We start from the raw sequence: 14,136 nt of genomic DNA, 5'->3' as shown, positions 1-14,136 counted from the left end.
TTCAAAGAAGCTAAAAGAACAGTAAAAATAAATTCACTAGAAAATAAAAGCATTTCTATCCACTGAAAATTACCTGTACCTTTCTAAAAAAAGAAATAAGAATTTGTCATTCCTAAAAAAGCTAGTAAATTGATGTTCTGCAGTTTGCATGGATTATTAAAGCTACACTTTGTCTTTTGCCATTTTCACTGGGGGTTTCCTTAGTCAGTCTTGTGCAAAGTGTTCGATGAATTGGTAGGACAGTTTTGAGCCTGAGATGGTGAAATTTGAATAAGCAGGGCACTAGGTAGATTCATGGGGTTTCCCTTGTGTCTCAGACGGCAGAGAATCTGCCTGCAATGTTGGAGTATTCAGAGCAGTGTAAATTTTGGTCAGCGTGATGTAGTGGAAGGAACATGGACTCTGGAGATAGCCAGTCTGGTGAAATCTTGATTTTAACCACATGATAGCATGTGGTGGGTGCCCTTGGCAAATTACTTAACAATATTGCCTTTTAATTTCTTTATCCATAAAATGGCATTTAAAACTGTTAACCAGCTGTGTTGATGAATGTAACAAATATGTAAAACTGTAGCATGGTACTTGGGTGACTGTTGTTCCATATATATATGTCATTCTTATTGTTAATTATACATGGCAGATGTGAGTACTGTGTTAGTTATGTGTGCTGTGTAACAAAGGACCTCAAGACTCAGCAGTTTAAAACAACACACATTTATTAGCTCACACTTTCTTGGGCATGGAAACTGGAAGTGGCTTATGTTGTGATCTTTTGTTTGTTTGTTCAGTCTCTCGTGAGGTTGCAGTCAGTGTGTTGGCTCGGGCAGCAGTCATTCGGAGCTGAAAGATCCACTTTCAGATCCCTCATGTGGCTGTTGGCAGGCCTGGAGTCCTCTTTAGTGGTTGGTTGTGGACCCCCATTTCTTGCCATGTGAGTCTTTCCACAGCCCAGTGTTCTCATGACATGGCTGCTACCATTGCCACAGAATAACCTGAGAGAGAAAAAGAGAGAATGAATAAGTGAGCTGCCAGAATGGAAGCTGCATTGTCTTTTTATAATAACCTAATCTTAGAAGTGACGTACTATCACTTTTGCTGAATTATATTGCTCCTTGGAAGGAAAGTTACGACAAACCTTGGCAGTGTATTAAAAAGCAGAGACATCACTTTGCTGACAGAGGTCCATATAGTCAAAGCTACGGTTTTTTCCAGTGGTTGTATATGGATGTGAGATTTGGACCATAAGGAAGGCTGAGCACCAAGAATCGATGCTTTGAAATTGTGGTGCTGGAGAAGGCTGTTGAGAGTCCCTTGGACAGCAAGGAGATCCAGCCAGTCCATCCTAAAGGAAGTCAGTCCTGAATATTCATTGGAAGGACTGATTCTAAAGCTGAAGCTCCAGTACTTTGGCTACCTGATGCAAAGAGCCAACTTACTGGAAAAGACCCTGATGTTGGGAAAGATTGAAAACAAAAGAAGAGGGCAGCAGAGGATGAGATGGTTAAATAGTGTCACCAACTTAGTAGGCATGAATTTGAGCAAACTCTGGGAGATAGTGGAGGACAGAGGAGCCTGGCATGCTACAGGCCGTGGGGTTGCAGAGTCGAACATGATTTAGTGACTGAACAACAACACATTGGTCACAGTCCTGATAGAATGTGGGAGGGAAATATGCAAAGGTCTGAATACCAGGTGACTGGGATCATTTGGAGCCATCTTGGAGTCTGTGTACTACGAATTCTTGGCACAGCACAGCAAAAGCATGCGCCCCCTGTAGTATGATAGTCACTCAGTCATGCCCGACTCTTGCAACCCCGTGGACTGTAGCCTGCCAGGCTCCTCTGTCCGTGAGATTCTCCAGGCAAGAATACTGGAGTGGGTTGCTATTTCTTTCTCCAGGGGATCTTCCCAACCCAGGAATAGAACCCAGATCTCCTGCATTGCAGGCAGATTCTTTACCGACTGAGCTATGAGGGAAGCCCTCCCCTGTAGTATAGGTAAACTCTTTTGTTTACCTTTTGGTCCTAGAAAGGAGAACTAATACGCATAGGTTAAAAGTATTTTCACTCCTTTTGTGTGTTTTAAAATTGGGAGAGATAATTAGATCAAATAGTTTGATGGTAAAAATGAGGTGACATAAGATTCTCCTTAATGCAGTAGAAAAGTTGGTGGGATAGGAAGAAAATCTATAATTTTTCTCTTTACCTGAATCTCAAGAATTTAATTATTTTTATTTTAATCATTTAGTTTGGATAAATCAAGTATGAAAAACAGTCTCCTTATAACGGGGTTCTACAAGAGTTAATATATTTTTTCATTTTAAGCTTCAGAAAACTGTTCTAACACAATTATACTTTACCTTCTTATTGTGTTTTTAATACAAACAAAATTATATAGTTTTTTTTCTCACTAATATAATTTCCAGATAATTCATGCAAACACAATAATAAATTCTTGAAATTGTATAAGACATTAGAAGTTCTTAATTTTCCCATCAATGTCAGTATCACTTCAATTAATTCAAATGATAAATCTCACCTTCCATTTGTACAGTGGTTATTGTTTCATTACTGTTCTTCCATATATGGTCTCATATGATCACAACAGTACTTTTGTGAGGCACACAGAGTTGAACAGATTCTGAGCCCCATTTCATATCATAGGTGTAAAAACTGAATCTAGGAGAGACTGAGGGCTGTCTGCAGTGTCATAGAACCAATCATTTGCAGAGCTGGGGCTTTAAGGACCTGTTTTTACCTCCTATTTCAGTGTTCTTTCTGCATCATACTTTTTAAGGTGGTTAAACCCATTATTATGTAGCTAAAATTCAACTTAAATGTTAGTTTTCTTCCCATTCGTGTTAAGTCAGCATTGATTTTCTTTATTCTTTTTGGTACTAGTTCTAATATGTTGAAGCACAGGACAAGTCTTTTACTTCTCCTATTTGATATTGTTTTAAGGAATTAAATGCAGCTATCATAATTATCTTTATTCTTCCATAAGTAAAACTCTGCGTGTTCCTTCAGGGAATGTTCTTATGCAGATAATTGTGACTTTTCAAACATCTCACCATTTATCAATTTCTAGGGTAATCATTTGTCTTGACTTTGAGTTATAGAGACAACATTTATAAGGATAAGAAATACTATTTTTAAGTGTGCTCATAGTGCAATATAATAATAACAGCAAATATTTCTCTTGAGCAATGTCTAATGTACTATTCTAAAAGTTTTACATATATTGACTGACTCAGTCTTTAAAACCTATGAGTTAGATACTACTACTGTTCTGTTTATAGATGAGGAAACTGAGATGTCGGCTAAAAAAGTTGCCCAGTTTACATATCTAGCAAGTGACTGGTAGATTATGAACTGTCAGGCTTTATAGTCTGTGTTCTTAATAATTAGTCATGATCTTTAGATCTTTCCTGGTTTTTCACTTTGTAATTCCTAAGCTGTTTACCTGTTTGCACTTCTTGTCAAATGACTATGTATGCTGAAATTAATGATGTGATAATTCATTGCATATAGGAGAAAGAAGTCCGAAAGTGGAAAGAAGGGTTATTAGACCAACGACGTAGGATGATGGAAGAGAAATTACTTCATGCTGAATTCAAACGAGAGGTGCAATTACAAGCAATTGTTAAGAAAGCACAAGAAGAAGAAGCTAAGGTATGTCTTAGGTGTTTTGAACATTGAATTAGTTACTCAAGTACTTTCAATTGTTACATGAGAAGTTAGTATTTATCAAGTGTTTATTCGGTACCAGAATAACAACATTTTTACAGGCTTATTTGAAATTTTTTCTGTACAATATTTTATTCTTAAAATAATCCTATGAGATATATATTATTTGTTTCGCTTTATTGAAGTATAATTTATAGATAATAAATAACACATATGTGAAGCATCAGTTTGATGAGTTTTGACATATGTATTCCTGAAACCATAAGTACAATGAAAATAATAAACAGTTCCATCACTCTCAAAAGTTTCTTCATACCTCTTTGTAATTCATTCCTTCATCCAACTCTTTTACCGTGCAATTGCTGATCTGCTTTTTGTCACTATGGATGTTAGCATTTTCCAGAATTTTATGTGAATGGAATCATAGAGTAGGTACTCTTTCTTCTGGCATCTTTCACTCAGCATAGTTAGTTTGAATTTTATCCATGTTGTTGTATATATCATTTCCGTTGCATTGCTGAGAAGTGTATCATTGTGTAGAAATACCATAGTTTGTTAATCCAGTCACTTGTTGATGGACATTTGTTTTCATTACAGTTTTTGGCTATTATAGATACAGCTGCTGTGTAAATTCATGTACAAGCCTTTGTGCAGATGTGTGCTTTTATTTTCTCTGGTGAATACCCAAGAGTGGATTGGCGGAATCCTATGAGAAGTTTAACTTTTAAAGAAACAGTTTATATACTTTTACCAGTAGTACATGAGTGTTCTAGTTAGCCACATTCTCACCAATACTTGACATGGTTACACATTATAATTATAACCATTTCATATTAGTCTGTATATATAGTTCTCATATGGTTTTAATTTGCTTTTTGAACATCTTTTATGTGTGTATTTTTTCTATCTGAAGCTCTTATTTGGTGCAGTGTTTATTCAGGTATCTGTTGATTTTTGAAAGTTAGATTGTTTTATTGTTATTCAAACAGGTGTGTTTTTAGCTTTTTTGAGGTATACTTAACAAATGAAATAGATACTTACGTGATGATTTGATATCCATATACATTGTGAGAGGATTCCCCTGATTGAGTTAATTAACATATTCATCACCTCACATATTTATCTTTTGTGTGTGTGAACATTTAAGTTTTCCCATATCATATTTTAATTATACAATACAGTGTTATCAACTATAGTTAGCCTACTATACATTAGATGCTCAGGTCTTATTCACTGTATAACTGAAAGTTTGTGTCCTTTTACCAGTCTCTTCCTATTTCTGTCTGTCTCCTTCTGGCCCCTGGCAAATACTTTGCTACTCTCTCTTTCTTTGAGTTTTTGTTTTTTTTTTTTTAATTGAAGTATCAGTTCAGTTCAGTTCAGGCACTCTGTTGTGTCTGACTCTTTGCGACCACGTAAACCACAGCACACCAGGCCTCCCTGTCCATCACCAGCTCCCAGAGTGTACCCAAACTCATGTCCACTGAGTTGGTGATGCCATCCAACCATCTCATCCTCTGTCGTCCCCTTCTCCTGTCCTCAATCTTTTGCCACATCAGGATCTTTTCAAATGAGTCAGCTCTTGGCATCAGGTGGCCAAAGTATTGGAGTTTCAGCTTCAACATCAGTCCTTCCAGTGAACACCCAGGACTGATCTCCTTTAGGATGGACTGGTTGGATCTCCTTGCAATCCAAGGAACTCTGAAGAGTCTTCTCCAATACCACAGTTCAAAAGCATCAATTCTTCGGCACTCAGCTTTCTTCACAGTCCAACTTTCACATCCATACATGACTACTGGAAAAACCATAGCTTTGACTAGACGGACCTTTGTTGACAAAGTAATGTCTCTGCTTTTTAATATGCTGTCTAGGTTGGGCATAACTTTCCTTCCAAGGAGTAAGTGTCTTTTAATTTCATTGCTACAATCACCATCTGAAGTGATTTTGAAGCAGAAAAAAATAAAGTCATCCACTGTTTCCCCATCTATTGCCATGAAGTGATGGGACCGGATGCCACGATCTTCGTTTTCTGAATGTTGAGCTTTAAGCCAACTTTTTCACTCTCCTCTTTCACGTTCATCAAGAGGCTCTTTAGTTCTTCACTTTTTGCCATAAGGGTGGTGTCATCTGCATACCTGAGGTTATTGATATTTTTCCCTGCTATCTTGATTCCAGCTTGTGCTTCTTCCAGCCCAGCATTTCTCGTGATGTACTCTGCATAGAAGTTAAATAAGCAGGGTGACAATATACAGCCTTGACGTCCTCCTTTTCCTATTTGGAACCAGTCTGTTGTTCCATGTGCAGTTCTAACTGTTGCTTCCTGACCTGCATACAGATTTCTCAAGAGGCAGGTCAGGTGGTCTGGTATTCCCATCTCTTTCAGAATTTTCCAGTTTATTGTGATCCACACAGTCAAAGGCTTTGGCATAGTCAATAAAGCAGAAATAGATGTTTTTCTGGAACTCTCTTGCTTTTTCAGTGATCCAGCAGATGTTAGCAATTTGATCTCTGGTTCCTCTGCCTTTTCTAAAACCGGCTTGAACATCTGGAAGTTCACGGTTCACATATTGAAGCCTGGCTTGGAGAATTTTGAGCATTACTTTACTAGCGTGTGAGATGAGTGCAATTGTTCAGTGGTTTGGGCATTCTTTGGCATTGCCTTTCTTTGGGATTGGAATGAAAACTGACCTTTTTCAGTCCTGTGGCCACTGCTGAGTTTTCCAAATGTGCTGGCATATTGAGTGCAGCACTTTCACAGCATCATCTTTTAGGATTTGAAATAACTTGACTGGAATTCCATCACCTCCACTAGCTTTGTTCGTAGTGATGCTTCCTAAGGCCCACTTGACTTCACATTCCAGGATGTCTGGCTCTAGGTGAGTGATCACACCATCGTGATTATCTTGGTCATGAAGATCTTTTTTGTACAGTTCTTCTTGTATTCTTGCCACCTCTTCTTAATATCTTCTGCTTCTGTTAGGTCCATATTGAGCCCATCTTTGCATGACATGTTCCCTTGGTATGTTTAATTTTCTTAGAGAGATCTCTAGTCTTTCCCATTCTGTTGTTTTCCTCTATTTCTTTGCATTGATCACTGAGAAAGGCTTTCTTATCTCTCTTTGCTATTCTCTGGAACTCTACATTCAAATTGAAGTATAGTTGATTTAGAATATTATATTAGTTTCATGTATGCAATATAGTGATTAGTGTTTTTACAGATATTACTCCATTGTTAGTCATTGCATGATAATGACTGTGATTCCCTATAATAGCAATATATAATTTTTGCTTATCTATTTTATACATAGTAATTTGTATTAATTCTGTACCCCCGATTTGCCTCTTTCCCTCCCCCTTCTCTTTGGTTACCACTAGTTTGTTTTCTATATCTGTTTCTGTTTTGCATATATATTCATTTGTATTATTTTTTAGATACCTCATAGAAGTGATATCATATAGTATTTGTCTTTCCTTGTCTGACTTACTTCACTGAACATAATATTCTTTAGGTTCATCCATGTTACTGTAAATGGCAGCATTTCATTCCTTTTATGGTTGAGTAATATTCCATTATACACATGCACACCCCGCACATCTTCTTTATTCATTCATCTGTTGATGAGCCTTTCAGTTTCTTCCATATCTATATAGAAATTCAGTAAAAAAATGATACTTTTTGATCCTGTAGACTAGTTGGACTTAATAGATATATACAGGACATCATATTCAAAAACAGCAGAATACACATTCTCTTCAAGTGCACATGAAATGTTCTCCAGGATAGATCACATACTAGACCATAAACAAGTCATAGCAAATATAAGAGGATGGAAATTATATCAAGTAGTTTTGCTAACCACAGTGGTTAGCAAACTGGAAATCAGCTACAGAAAGAAAAATCGTTTGATAAGTTTGACTTTTTCTTTTATATTCCAAATATAACTGGTACAATACAGTATTTTTCTTTCTCCCTCTGGCTTATTCCACTTTAGTATAGTAAGCTCCATGTTCATCCATGTTGTAGCAAATATCAGAATTTCTTAAAAGATTTTGTATATTTTAGGTATTAACATCTATGTTTTGCAAATGTTTTTTCTTAGTCTATGGAATGCATTTTTATTTTCTTAAAAGTGTCTTTTGAAGCTTTAAAAATTGGAAAGGTCCAATATATTGACTTTTTTTCTATACTTTGTGTTTTTTATGCCCTTTTAAAAAAATCATTATGTAAATTTAAGATCACTAGGATTTTCCCTTAAGTTTTCTCTAGACGTTTTAAATTTTATGATGACATAAATTTTGAATTAAATTTTGTATATGGTGTGAAGTAAAGTTGAGGTTCATTTTTTTATATGGATATCTAATGTTCCATTATTATTGTCAAAGAGGCCATCTTTTATATGATGAATTGCCTTGGATACTTGTTGAATAGCAGTTGGCCATATATGTGTGGGTTTGTTTATGATTTTCTGTTCTGTTACATTTATCTTTATGCCTGTTTTTAGACCGATAACACTTTATTACTCTACCTTTATAACCTCATGCAATCAGGAAGTATAAATCCTTAAGTTGTATTTTCTTCTAAAATATTTTTGCTATTTTAGGACAATATTGACTAGTTGTGATGACAGCTAACATCATTGCCATGTTCCCAGTTTTAGGAAGAAAGCATTCAGTCTTTCACCATTAAGTATAATATTAGCTGTGAATCTTTCATAGACGTTCTTTATTAGATTGAGGAACTTCCTTTCTATTCCTAGTTACTAAATTTTTTTACCATGAAGTTTGAATTTGGTTACTTGCTTTTTCTGCATTTATTGAGATAATGTTATGTTTTTATAAGATTTTTAAATGGTGAATTTCAGTATTTGATTTTCAAATACCAAAGTGTGTAGTTCTAGGACAAACCTCACATGATCATGATATAAAAACATTTTTATATTTCGGAGAGCTTGGTTTGCTAAAATTTTAAGAATTGTTGGATCAGTATTTATGAGGAGTTTTGATTTTCCTAGTTTGTTGAGTGCTTTCATCATGAAGGATACTGTATTTTGTCAAGCACTTTTTCTGCGTCTGTTGCAAGAATAATGTGGATTTCTCCTTTGTTCTTTTGCTATTTGGTGTATTACATTATTAATTTATATATTTTAGTCTAATTTTTTAGTTGTTTAAGGTAGAAAGGTACATCTGGACCCTTTTACTGCATTATAGCTGGAAGTGGATGTTCTGAGCTATGTATTGTTTTTATATTTTAGAGGAGCAATCTGAAAGCAGATTGTTGATGGTCACAGCCAGAATTAAAATCCTGGTGTTTGTGGTTCTAAGGCCTGTGCTTTTACCACTGTTCTTCTTATTGGTTTAGTATTCTCATTTTGTGGTCTTTTTTCATATGACTTGTATGAATTTTGATTTGTCTAATTGCTTAATATATTTATTTTCATTATAATCTCATTAAGCCAGAGGTCAGGAAGATCCCCCAAAGGAGGGCATGGCAACTCATTCTAGTATTCTTGCCTGGAGAATCCTATGGACAGAGGAGCCTGGTGGGCTACAGTCCAGAGTCTCAAAGAGTCAGACATGACTGAAGTGACTTAGCATGCAGCAAACCAAAGTGACTCCTGTAAACAAAATAACCCAAGCTATAGTTTTAAGTAGTTTCCATCAAGATAAATGATCAACTGCGGGTTGGGTTTACATAAAGATATCAGCTGCCATTTGTAGTTTAAAAAATTCTTAATAATCCCAGTTAACTAAGATGAGTGTATACTAAAATTTGTGCTAATATGAAGTACTTCTTTAAAACCCTACTACCAATATGCCCTGTTGATTCTCTTAATTTTCATTGCTTTCTCTTCGATAATCTCTGAAATCCTATTTTGAAATGTATTGCATATACAAAGAAGATAAAAATAGACGATCTGGTTTTTTCTTGTTCTCTCATTCATTTAAATGTTTTATGAATGAATTGTTCTTAGTGTAATTACATAAATATCTTAACAGTTTGTGTGGAACATTATCAGTTATTTTCATCCCCAGACATTTTAATCTATGAAACAAAACCTCCTCCAGCCTTTGGTTTTTTTCACATGTCGGTATTTCCCAGTCTTGCCTGATCATAACAGTCATCTGAGTTGTTAAGAAGAGAGATTTCCAGGCTTTGCAGGTTTTTTTCAGTAATGCTAGAGTGACCTCTGAGGAGCTTTATTGTTTGTAGTAAGCCTGCCACATGATTCTTAGGGTCAGGAAGTTTGGTTCCACATATATCAGAGTGGCTGCTTCTTCATGTTTGTTTAGTCACATCACTTTCTCCATACACTGCACAAATAATTTTTTGTGGTTCAGTTGCCTTTTTACCTTTCTTGAAATAATAATATGCAGAATATGTTGCTTTTTCCTTCCATCTTCCACATTAAAATGGCTCTGTAAAAATTCATCAATATAATCTAACAAAATTGTTTCAAATGAAGTCAAAGACAACTAAGCTCTAGTTGAGCCATCTTATGAAAAAACTGAATGAACCTTTTGGCCAACCCAATATATTGGAATATTTTCTTTTGACTTTCTTAATATAGATATTATTTTTATATTAGGTCATCTTAACTTGTTCTCCATGTTCAAAAGTTATTACTTATACATAAATTTATATTTTTAAAGTTCACAGTACTGTGATTGTAACAAGCCTTTCCTCCATTAATGATTTGATATTTTGCCATCTCTGTTCTGTTTTCATGCTTAATTAACTAAGTTAATTCAATGATCATGTTACCTTTTCCTAAGTTTCCTTAACTTTCTTGTCTTCCTTTATTTTATCATTATGTCATTTTATCATTTTTTTTGCAGCTTTAAATCCAACTGCATGTTGACTTCTCTTACATTACAGAATATGCCTAAGAAATTTTATGCTTTTTCTTTGGTTATGTTTTATTCCAGTAATTTTCAGGAAATGTCTTATTTATTTACTTACTTATGGTTTTTTTGAGATATCATTGACTATCAAAATTATATATATTAAGGTATACAACTTGATATTTTGATAAACATATATATTTTGATATAATCACTACAATCTGCTAATTAAAACATCTATTACCTGTTAGTTACTGTATGTGTGTGTGTGTTAAGATTTCAGATCTATTTTCTAAGCAAATTCCAAGTATATTTTATAATATTGTTAACTGTTATCACTGTGCTGTATGTTATATGGCCAAACATATTCAACTTGTGTAACTAAAACTTTCAACCATTTGACCAGCATTACAGATTGGATTTTTTTATTCTATTTTTGCACATTCTCCCCTCTGAATTTTATTTTATGTATTTTTTTTGAGCATTAAGGTCCCATTTATTTTTCTTTCATCTTGATTATGCTTAACATGTGACCCTTGATACAGTATGATTAATTTTCCTTGAGCATACCTGTTCGTCTTATACTTTCAGTCTAGTTTGAGAAATGATTATGTTGTTAATTTACTTATGAAATTGGCAATATGGCATGGAGATTGGGAAATCTGTTTTAGAACTTCATTCGCATGTGAGTTTGACACTTGCTTTAGTTTGAAACATATCTAATGATAGGTTTTATTTCATTTAGCATGGATTCCTGGAGTCTGTACTTCTGTCAGAGAGAGCAGCTCCAGTGTTTAATTCCATTTCACTCTGCCTTTTTCACAATAGCATGCCATCCTTCTGGCTTTCAAGAATGAGGAATTTGATCCCAACTGACGTTTTCCAGTTTTTTATCATTCAGTTCAGTTCACTTAAGTCGCTCAGTCATGTCCGACTCTTTGCAACCCCATGAATCGCAGCACGCCAGGCCTCCCTGTCCATTACCAACTCCCGGAGTTCACCCAAACTCACATCCATCGAGTCAGTGATGCCATCCAGCCATCTCATCCTCTGGCGTCCCCTTCTCCTCCTGCCCCCAACCCCTCCCAGCATCAGAGTCTTTTCCAATGAGTCAGCTCTTCACATCAGGTGGCCAAAGTACTGGAGTTTCAGCTTTAGCATCATTCCTTCCAAAGAAATCCCAGGGCTGATCTCCTTCAGAATGGACTGGTTGGATCTCCTTGCAGTCCAAGGGACTCTCAACAGTCTTCTCCAACACCACAGTTCAAAAGCATCAATTCTTCGGCACTCAGCTTTCTTCACAGTCCAACTCTCACATCCATACATGACCACTGGAAAAACCATAGCCTTGACTACATGGACCTTTGTTGGTAAAGTAAAGTAATGTCTCTGCTTTTGAATATGCTATCTAGGTTGGTCATAACTTTCCTTCCAAGGAGTAACCATCTTTTAATTTCATGGCTGCAGTTGCCATCTGCAGTGATTTTGAAGCCCAGAAAAATAAAGTCTGATACTGTTTCCACTTTTTCCCCATTATTTCCCATGAAGTGATGGGACCAGATGCCATGATCTTAGTTTTCTGAATGTTGAGCTTTAAGCCAACTTTTTCACTCTCCTCTTTTACTTTCATCAAGAGGTTTTTTAGTTCCTCTTCACTTTCTGCCATAAGGGTGGTGTCATCTGCATACCTGAGGTTATTGATATTTCTCCCGGCAATCTTGATTCCAGCTTGTGCTTCTTCCAGCCCAGTATTTCTCATGATGTACTCTGCATAGAAGTTAAATAAGCAGGGTGACAATACACAGCCTTGACGTCCTCCTTTTCCTATTTGGAACCGGTCCATTGTTCCATGTCCAGTTCTAACTGTTGCTTCCTGACCTGCATATAGGTTTCTCAAGAGGCAGGTCAGGTGGTCTGGTATTCCCATCTCTTTCCAGTTTATTGTGATCCACACAGTCAAAGGCTTTGGCATAGTCAATAAAGCAGAAATAGATGTTTTTCTGGAACTCCCTTGCTTTTTCGATGATCCAGCAGATGTTGGGAATTTGGTCTCTGGTTCCTCTGCCTTTTCTAAAACCATCTTGAACATCTGGAAGTTCACAGTTCACGTATTGCTGAAGCCTGGCTTGGAGAATTTTGAGCATTACTTTACTATCATTCCGTTCAGTTCAGTTCAGTCGCTCAGTGGTGTCCGACTCTTTGCAACCCCATGAATCGCAGCACGCCAGGCCTCCCTGTCCATCACCGTCTCCCGGAGTTCACTCAGACTCACATCCATCGAGTCAGTGATGCCATCCAGCCATCTTATCCTCTGTTGTCCCCTTCTCCTCCTGCCCCCAATCCCTCCCAGCATCAGAGTCTTTTCCAATGAGTCAACTCTTCGTATGAGGTGGCCAAAGTACTATCATTAGCTGTATTTTATTCATAAAAACTGTACTGTCTAGCAAAACTTGACTGTTAAAAATCAATATATGTAAAGTTGAGGATGAAGTATATGTAGTTCAGTACTTTGTACCTAATTATAACTTATTTGGTGTATGTTGAAAAAAATTGATTTGTACAGTAACTAAGACAGTATGGTACTGGCACAAAACCAGAAATGTAGATTAATGGAACAGGTTGGAAAGACCAGATAAACCCACACACTTAGTCACCTAATCTATGGCAGAGGCAAGAATATACAATAGAGAAAAGACAGTCTCTTTAATAAGTAGTGCTAGGAAACTGAACAGCTGCATGTAAAAGAATGAAATTAGAATACTCCCTAACACCATGCACAAAACAAAGTCAAAATGGAATAAAGACTGGACACTATGAAACTTTTAGAGGAAAAGAGGAAGAACACTCATCTTTTTGACCCACCTCCTTGAGTAATGAAAATAAAAACAAAAATAAACAAAAGGACCTAATTAAACTTAAAAACTTATACACTGCAGAGGAAACCATAAACAAGATGAAAAGCCAACTCTCAGAATGGGAGAAAATATTTGCAAACAAAGCAATTGACAAGGAATTAATCTCCAAAATATACAAACAGCTCATGCCGTTCAATACCAAAAAAAAAGAAAAACAAACAACCCACTCAAAAAATGGGCATAAGACTTAAATAGACATTTCACCAAAGAAGACATACAAATGGCCAAAAAGGACATGAAATGATGTTCAGCATCACTAATTATTAGAGAAATGCAGATCAAAACTACAGTGATGTATCACTTCACATGGATCAGAATGACCATCATCAAAAATGCTTCAAATAATGCTGGAGAGGGGGTGAAGAAAAAGGAACCAATTTGAACTGTTGGTGGGAATGTAAATTGATACAGCCATGATGGAGAACAGTATGGAGGTTCCTTAAAAACCTAAAGGTAGAACTGCCATATGACTCAGCAATACCACTACTGGACATATACCCTGAGAAAACCATAATTCAAAAAGATACACGCACCCCGATGCTTATTGCAGCACTATTTACAAGAGCCAGGGCATGGAAGTAACCTTAATTTCCATGTACTGATGAATGGATAAAGAAGATGTGGTACATATATTCAATGGAATATTACTCAGCTACAAAATGGAATGAAATTGGGTCATTTGTGGAAATGTG

The 14,136-nt window shown here is 36.0% G+C and overlaps 1 protein-coding gene across 5 annotated transcripts in view; it reads left to right on the top strand.

Moving 5' to 3' along the window:
* The window catches only part of SCAPER (S-phase cyclin A associated protein in the ER), a 423,555-nt gene that overhangs the window by 124,157 nt on the left and 285,262 nt on the right, over window positions 1-14,136 (top strand). For all 5 annotated transcript variants that reach the window (XM_061394725.1, XM_061394723.1, XM_061394726.1 and 2 more), the window contains exon 15: window positions 3,531-3,671. In XM_061394725.1, the coding sequence (XP_061250709.1) occupies window positions 3,531-3,671 (141 nt within the window). The remainder of the gene's footprint in view (window positions 1-3,530; window positions 3,672-14,136) is intronic.

The sequence above is a fragment of the Bos javanicus genome, chromosome 21, assembly GCF_032452875.1.
Source record: "Bos javanicus breed banteng chromosome 21, ARS-OSU_banteng_1.0, whole genome shotgun sequence".
Lineage (NCBI taxonomy): Eukaryota > Metazoa > Chordata > Mammalia > Artiodactyla > Bovidae > Bos > Bos javanicus.
The sequence above is the reverse complement of the archived record's forward strand: the minus strand, read 5'-3'. Positions and strand labels throughout refer to the sequence as shown.